The sequence below is a fragment of the Chiloscyllium plagiosum genome, chromosome 2 (genome assembly GCF_004010195.1).
Source record: "Chiloscyllium plagiosum isolate BGI_BamShark_2017 chromosome 2, ASM401019v2, whole genome shotgun sequence".
In the NCBI taxonomy this organism is placed as follows: domain Eukaryota; kingdom Metazoa; phylum Chordata; class Chondrichthyes; order Orectolobiformes; family Hemiscylliidae; genus Chiloscyllium; species Chiloscyllium plagiosum.
Window position 1 is genome coordinate 130,607,415 of NC_057711.1, and position 9,048 is coordinate 130,616,462.

The following is a 9,048-nucleotide window of genomic DNA, read 5'->3' on the forward strand; positions in this document are numbered from 1 at the left end:
TGCCCTTCACAAAACCTTGCTGACTATCCTTGATCACATTATTCCTATCCAGATGTTCATAAATCCTATCCCTTACAATTCTCTCTAAGACTTTGCCCACAACAGAAGTGAGACTCACCGGCCTATAGTTACTAGGGTTATCTCTACTCCCCTTTTTGAACAAGGGAACCACATTTGCTATCCTCCAGTCTACTGGCACTATTCCTGTAGACAACGAGGACATAAAAATTAAGGCCAATGGCTCTGCAATCTCCTCCCTTGCTTCCCAGGGGATCCTAGGATAAATGCCATCAGGCCCAGGGGACGTTCACCCTTTTCACCCTTTCCAGAATTTCCAACACCTCTTCTCTACATACCTCAAAGCCATCCATTCTACTTAATTGTGACTCAGTACTCACATTGACAACAATGTCCTGTTCCTGATTGAATACTGACGAAAAGTATTGATTCAGTGTCTCCCCAAAAATCCTTTGTCTCTGTCTCCCTTTCTCTTTGAAGCCTCTTTCTGACGAAGAGCCTATTTCCTCTGAAGAGAATCTACTCAATTCTTCACACTCCCCTGCTCGGTACCCTCCTTCACTATCACCACCTGCTGCTGGGCACCACATTACACCCTTTCCCATTTGGACCACAGCACAGAGTGACCATTTACTAAGCTGTCATGTGATTAGCAGGTTTGATTATGAAATGATGTTTAGAATATTCCGATCCACATTAAAGGCAGCATCTCTTCTTGCATCACTGACCTGGGCATGTTGTAAGGGTTGGGGTGATACCCAGCATATATTGGAATACCGAATGGAGAGTGTGGTGCTGGAAAAGCACAGCAGGTCAAGCAGCATCCGAGGGCAGGAAAAATGATGTTTCAGGTGTAAGATCTTCATCAGGAATGCGGTCTTATTCTTATACCTAAAACATCAATTCTCTTGCTCCTCAGATGCTGCCTGACCTGCTGTGCTTTTCCAGCACCATACTTTTCGACTCTGATCTCCAGCATCTACAGTCCTTATTTTCTCTTATGTATTCGAGTACACTCTTGGTCTCTTATTGTCCTCATTCTTTGCATATAGTTCCAGGCTGTGAGGCTACATTGAGGTCTAAGTCAAGTCTTGAGCGTTCATTTTATCAGCAGCACTCATTGCTTTTGTTGCTAATTCTCAGCCCGTCATTCATGCATTGTTTTCCAAGGCTGGGGTAAGTGAGTTCAAAACACACAGGTCTCTCCAGGATTCAATATCAATATCTGACACCCCTTCACTCAAATCATCATGTACTGACACTTCAGGTCCCGTGATACTGCTGAGAAAACCCCTTGCTTCCATATCACCCTCCAGATCTTTATCCTGTAAATGACTCCACTCTGTCGGCCGACTCCTGAGGGTGCCCTGAAGACGGAAGTCAGCCACCTGTCACCAGCTGCTTGGTGACTCTGCTGAGTTCAGGAACTCTGAGATCCTATATCTAATCCAATCTCAAAAGAATGTCCTTGCACCAATTAGAATTTGCAATAGTTGAGTATCTTTGTTCTCAGCATTTCTCTACCGTTTTGAATTGCCATCTTGAATGCAGCTATTGCATCATTGACTTGGCTACCTCCATCAGGTGGGGAGGTGATCCATGGGGAGGATTAGTCTCAACTGAGAGAGAGAAAGAGTGTGTAGAGTATAGCATGTTGATGAGTTGGGCTCAGTGTTGGTGGTGATGGAATTATCAGCATGAACTAGCTCAGCTCAATCTACAGTTGGTTCTGCTATAACACGTGTTTCTACAACACGAATTGGCTTTAAAGCAACTGAAGAGTTTAAACTGTTATCTATGGAATGCGATCTTTCCTTACCTGTATTGACTATAATGCGATTCTGACCCCATTTGATTAAAAGACACAGCTCTTGCGCAATTTCCTTATAACACAAGATCGAATGAGAGTAGAGCTATCGTGTTAAATCAGAACTGATTATTTTTATTTACTCTCAGAAGGCAATGTGCACAAACAATCATACAGTGTACAATTAAATCATTTGTACTGCCCATTACCCTCTGAGGCGTGGTTTGCTAAGAGCCATAGAAATTTCAAAGTTCCTTTTGCTCTGGAAGTTACCTCCCAATTCACCTTGACTCCAACATGGGACACCAAAACAGATACACCAATCACATGCTAACACACTGGCTATAGGTGACACCTTTGGACTGTGGCTGGGATTGGCCTGTGTGCATTTGGTGAAGATATCGATAATGTGTGAAGATGCTCAGTTCCTTTACAACGGGGACCAAGGACCATAAAATACATTGCAATGATCTCTCAAGGTCCGTTGGCAACCAGACATTCCATTCTAGGCCAGAGTACACCTCTCCCAATTTGACACTGCTCATAAAGATCAGCAGCCATCCTGGGCCAGTGGTGGCGCTCTCTGGTCAGGGCAGGTGCCTTTTCCTTCATTATGTGGCCCGCTTGACCATGACACTGTACCTACACCTGAGATTGTTGGGAAGGGTAAGTTGCTTCATCTCTCTCTCTCTCTCTCTTTCTCTCTTTCGTGGTAACCTCAGCTGATGCAGGAACTGAACCCACCATCCAGCCAACTGAGCTAACCAACTCCAGGAAAATGTAAAGCAGCTGTATCCAAGTAGAGTTAGTCAATCACAAGGAATACCTAAATTTCTCCAGCTATTCCAGGAAGACATGCTTTCCAACAGCTTCCGAAATAGGGCTGGCCTTATGTGTGACCAGTGTTAGCAATGAGCTAAGCAGCTGCTCAAGAATGAAACATACACCAATTAATTACATTGCTGTTTGTAGAAAACAAAACTGTGAATGCTGGAAATCAGAAACAAAATCAGAAATTGCTGAAGAAACTCAGCAGCTCTGGCAGAATCTGCGGAGAGAGAAACAGAGTTAACGTTTCAAGTCCAGTGACACTTCTTCAGAACAAGGTCTTCAGACAAAATGCCAACTCTGTTTCTTTCTCCACAGATGCTGCCAGACCAGCAGAGCATCTCCAGAATTTTCTGTTTGCAGAGTCTTGCTTGTGACAAATTGGCAGTAGCATTTTTCCATAACAGTCATTGAAGTGAAGCATGTTCAGGCATCTAGAGAAGACGTAACAAAGTCCTTTCTGATTCACGTTTGCTGTCTTGTTACAGGTTTAATCAAGCTTGAAATTTCACCAGCTGCAGAGAACCCCCCCTGCTGTTTTACACCTGAACTTTTGCCTGTGAAACCACTTATTGAAAACCGCAGCCGACCAATTAAAGAAATCCTTGAGTTCCCGTCTCATGAAGTCTTCGTTCCACATACGTCATACAGGTGAGTGGGTCACTGTGTAAAATTCAAATCTCCTCAGCCTTTACATAAAACTTTTGAAGTTGTTTTGAATACGTCCTTATCATTCTTTCTGTCCTTCCTTTTATCTAACCAATTGTTGTTAATAATCTTTATAGATTGAGCTTTGCTGATCTCACAGATCACAACACAAGAATCTTAGAGTGGTTTAATATAAAGATTTGTAATGCTCCAACTTCAGAGGAGTAATTGTTTTCAGTTTCCTAATTCCCATTGCGATTCAGTAAATGCAGACGGAGATTTCAACCTGAAGAAGGGGCATTTGTGATCTTTTTGGTGTCCCAGTACTTCACACCATTATCATTATATCTCATCGTATGTCTTATTTCAGACTGAGAGATTGTCTTATGAAACAGATCAGATCATGAGGGGACTTGACAGGGAAGATTCTTTAAGGATGTGCTCCTTTGTAAGAGAGGCTAGACTTAGGGAACACGGTTTACGTAGAAGAGATGTATGGTGGCTCACTGGTTAGCACTGCTGCCTCACACTGCCAGGGACCCAGGTTCAATCCAGCCTTGGGTGACTGTCTGGGTGGAAATTGCACGCTCTCCCTGTATCTTCGTGGGGTCCCCAGTCAGTCCAAAAATGTGTAGGTTAGGTGGATTGGCCATGGGAAAAGCAGGGTTACAGGGATGGGGTGTGTCTGGGTGGGATGCTATTCGGAGGGTCAGTGTAGACTCAGTGGACAGAATGGCCTGCTTCCACACTATAGGGATTCTATGACTGAAGCCTTGCATTCCAAGCAGAGATCAGGATAAGTTTTTTCTCTGAGAGTTGTTAGTTTTCAGAATTAAGAGCGAAGGCTGGGTCATTGAGTTTAACCAAGGCTTAATTACAGATTATTTTATTGATAGACAAGGGAGTCAGTAGTTAGAGAGGGAGAGTAGACAAAAAAGCCAGGACCTCATTGACAGGCAGAGAAGGCTTGAAAGCTCAACTGGCCCATTCCTGCTCATAAGACCCACGATCTAATGTGGCTGCACGAGGCAATTTCAACAGTACAGCAGGATTATAAGGGATTCAACTATCTGGATGTCAGCTCCTTCAAAACAGGGGATCCACTCTGCTCTGTTAAGTTACAAAACTTGCATATTGTTTTAAAAAAAGTCAGATGACACTATTACAACTCTTTTAAAGTTATATCATTCTGTAAAACTTTATTCTTGAACTGGAGCTTTCATAATATTTCATATAAAGTGTCTAAAATTGTATTATCTATGAGAAGTTATTGATCTCTGAATACAATCACCTCAGAAACATGCATTTTTATTTAAAAATAGCCCAAGAGGTTTCTATCTTTGGAAATATACATATAAATTCATTAGCTGATCATTGTAATGCTAAAAAACACTGACACTCTTGCCAATATTGTGATTAAGCATGTACTGAATTTAAGTGAATATTTAAAATACAAATGTAGCGTCAAACAAACTCTTTGCTCTCTCAGTCAATATCTTTGGAAATAAGGCTTTACTGTGCACCAGATTCCTATTTCTTAATTCTGACACTGTCAAGATGAAGCAACACCATACTTAACACTGGCTGTTACTGACGTGCTAACTTTGAAAAAAAAATCCATTAACTTCTTCATTGAAAGATAAACAGAAGAACAACTCCAAAAATATGAATTATTTGTCAACTGAAACCAGCAGAAGTCATTCTAGTTTTAGAGGAGGTTTGTGATTTGAGAACTGTCACTTCCAGACAATAGGAAAGAGCTATCTTTTGGAGAGTGATTAAAGCATGATACCTCCATTTTTAATCAGCTGCAAGTTGACTCCTATTTATAAAATGGAAACAAGACCCTGACAGTAGCTACTCAATAGGACAAAATATAAATCAAGAAAAAATAGGTAGCATCTGTGAATAGACTGTAGAGGTAATATTTTTATGTCCAGTGCCATTCAAATTAATTCGTGTTTCCCTCTGCACAGGTGCTGCTAGACTGCTGACAGCACTTTCTGTTTTGGTTTCTGATCTTTAACATCCACAGTTCTTTGTTTTACTTTAGCCTAATAAAAAGCGTCCCTTAGAAACTCACCTGGTGTGATCAAGGCTGGCAAAACCAGACAGTGATTGACTCTGCTGCCTCACAGTGCTAGGGATTCAGGGTCAAGTCCAGTCTGAGTGGACTTTGCACATTCTCCCTGTGTCTGCGTGGGTTTCCTCTCACAGTCCAGGGTCGGTGCATTCTTGATGGGCCAAATGGCCTCTTTCCGCACTGCAGATATTCTTTGATTCTAAAGACCATTTAATCTTGAAATCAGTTGAAGTGCCCCATCACTACCCTGTGGTGAGACAGTGTGTCTTAGGGCTAGAATGTAGGAACTATTGACCCATATGTTTCGGTTGTATAATGAGTTATCACTTTGCCAAAAGACCAGTTTAGAGAGTGCCACATTTTTAAATTGCCGACATTAAGACTTCTGTCCAGTAAATACCTTCAACATTAGATTACAGTAATAACTTCAAGGTTGATTTGAAGCTGCTGAGATTGGAAATGTAATTGAAGTAATGGCTGTAAGATGGGATTGGAAGGTACTAACCATTGACCTGCCCATCAGCACTTGGAGAGGCTGCAGCACCTGTCAGTTTTTGATTCCATTGCCTTCGTAGGAAAGAAAATATTGGAGAATGTGCCATGTGATGGCTTTCATTAACAATAAAGTTTAAGAAATCCAGGAAAAATAAGTTTGTAAAATGATTTTTGTGGGGGCCAATAGAAGTTGCAGGTCGCACAAAAAGAATTCTGTTCTGTTCTGGTCTGTACTGCCCACACAATCATAACACTCCTCCTTGACTCTTTCCATGGTTTAACAAATTACATTGATAGCTATGTTGTGTCAAACAGAAATATCATCAGCCGTCCCTCACAGTTGAAGATGGCTTTTTTTTTCCACTCTCAGGAAGAGTCTGTAGGTGGCTGTACAGACCGACGTGGTTACTGCAGGCTCTGTTACACTGGGGGAGAAGGTGCTCTTGGGAAGGGGTGGGTGTGGGATTGGTGTGGCAGTGCGTTCCTTGCACTGTCTTCTCCCGGCTTCCGTTTATTTCCCGACGGCAAGTCTTGAGGTACTCGACGCCTTCCTGGATGCTCCTCCTCCACTTTGGATGGTCTGGGGCCAGTGATTCCCAGGTGTCTGTGGGAATGCTGCACTTCCCCAGTGAGGCCTTGAGGGTATCCCTGAGGTGCTTCCTCTGTCCACCTGGGGCTCGCCAGCTGTTTCAGAGCTGGGAGGAGAGCACCTGCTTGGGAAGTCTCGTGTCAGTCATAGGGTTGCGGCTGATCAAGGGGAGGGTCAGTGCCTCAATGCTGGGGATGTTGGCCTGGTTGAGGGATGCTGGTGTTGGTATGTCTTTCAATGAGTTTTAAAATGATTCTTTTGCCTGTGGAATGGGGCACTATGTACACTATCCACCCCAAAGCAAAAGAATTGAACAGTGTCTTTGTTTATTTAAAAGATTGTCCCCCTGGATTTGGGGCTGTAAGAGGTGATGTTTAGCTTTGTATGAAACAGCATCCTGTGTATTACAATCATCAAGATGCTTCACTCATAATAAGTAAGGACATTGCACTAAAACCAATGATGTGAAACCCCGTCATGTCAGTTCTAATGATGAAATATCATGTGAAATGCTAACTGTGATGAAATGAACATCTGGGAATGTTTGTACCTCTCTAGTTCACAAAAGTACAGTAAGCTTTCTTAGTTCATAATCCTCATTGGCCTGACCATTAGTTGTGTGGATTTAAAAGAGTAGTAATTGCCTTTCCAAGTCTTCCAGAAAATTCCCTTCTTCCGATCTGTTCTCCTGTTGATTTTAGATCGAAGGTATTTCCCATTCAAATTTGATTCTCCACATGCGGAAAACCACCAGCCACCTTTAAGAGAAAATGTGACACTATAATTTCAGTTTGCAGCACAACAGCTATAAACATACCGATCCATCCAAATATTTTGGAACAAGGGAATGTTTTTGAATGGTAGGAGGCTGGGAGTGATTGTCATCCTCGCACATGTCAAACATAAAGATTGGCCAACTAAGATTACTCAAAATGATCATGAAATCCACTTTCTCAATTGGCTAGATTGTTAAGAAACATTAATCTTTTATCCCTTCCTCATCCACATTGCTTTAAGTGGTTTCAGAAATGATGTTTATAATAATGATTATTTTATGAGTATGTTTCCTGCTGTCTCATTATCTGAAAGGTGAGAACCATTCTGAATCTGGGAGTTGTGGGACTGTCCAGGACAGTTTTATTTTTAACTTGATTGTACCTTGTAATAAAATAAATCACTTAAAGCAAGCTTGAAGATTGTAAGTAAGAACAGCTCTGTGAGGAGGAAGAGTATTGAGAATTCACTATCCCTTTATATGCAAAAAGTCAAATTCTAGTTATTAACCTGATACCATCAATGTGGTACTTAACACAGTCAGAAGATCATGAGAAAAGTATTGACTAGAATTTGATACTTATTAATCACATCTCAATTCTCAATTATTGCGCCACCTAAGTTATTAGATAATTTTCTAACCTACCTATTTATAGATGTTATCACACACTTCTGTAACGAGGAGGACTTGAACCCGGGCCTCCCAGTCCTGGGGTTGGGACATTAACATGGCACCACAAGAAGACAGTTGTCTAATTTTCTTTAAAAATTAACCGAACTTTCTGATCAAACTGTTCAGAGATGCTATTGCATACCCCTGGAGCAGGTAGGACTTGAACCCTGGCTTCCTGGTCCAGTGTAGGGGCACCACTACTGTGCCACAAGAACCCAGGCATCTATAAGACCATGAGACATAGGAGCAGAAATTAGGCCCTTCAGCCTATTGAGTCTGCTCCATCATTCAATCATGGCTGATAGGTTTCTCAACTCTATTCTCCCACTTTCTCTCTGTAACCCTTGATCCCCTTGATACTCAAAGAACCTATCTTTATTTATCTTAAATATACTCAGTGATCTGGCCTCCACATCCTTCTGTGGCAGTGAATTCCATAGATTCACCACTCTTTGGCTGAAGAAGTTTCTCCTTATCTAATTTCTAAAAAGGCTTCCCTTTATTCTAAGGCTGTGCCCTCAGGTCCTAGTCGCACCTACCAATGGAAACATCTTCCCAACATCCACTCTGTCCAGGCCATTCAGTATTCTATTTGTTTCAAATATACCCCCCCCCACCCCCACATCCTTCTAAACTCCATCAAGTATAAATCCAGAGTATTCAAGTGTTCCTCATATGTTAACATTTCTCATATTCAACTTTTTAACCAATTAATTTAATCCGTAACAGCTTTCTGAGCCACTAGAGCCATAGAGATGTACAGCATGGAAACAGACCTTTCGGTCCAACCCGTCCATGCCGACCAGATATCCCAACCCATTCTAGTCCCACCTGCCAGCACCCGGCCCATATCCCTTCAAATTCTTCCTATTCTTATACCCATTCAAATGCCTCTTAAATGTTGCAATTGTACCAGCCTCCACCACATCGTCTGGCAGCTCATTCCAAACACGTACGACCCTCTGCGTGAAAAAGGTGCCCCTTAGGTCTCTTTTATATCTTTCCCCTCTCACCCTAAACCTATGCCCTCTAGTTCTGGATTCCCCAACCCCAGGGAAAAGACTTTGTCTATTTATCCTATCCATGCCCCTCATAATTTTGTAAACCTCTATAAGGTCACCCCTCAGCCTCCG

General features: G+C 42.1%; 1 protein-coding gene across 5 annotated transcripts in view; it reads left to right on the forward strand.

Moving 5' to 3' along the window:
- The window catches only part of dock8 (dedicator of cytokinesis 8), a 300,402-nt gene that overhangs the window by 128,465 nt on the left and 162,889 nt on the right, over positions 1-9,048 (forward strand). For all 5 annotated transcript variants that reach the window (XM_043718191.1, XM_043718205.1, XM_043718201.1 and 2 more), the window contains one exon: positions 3,142-3,304. In XM_043718191.1, coding sequence (XP_043574126.1) covers positions 3,142-3,304 — 163 coding nt within the window. The remainder of the gene's footprint in view (positions 1-3,141; positions 3,305-9,048) is intronic.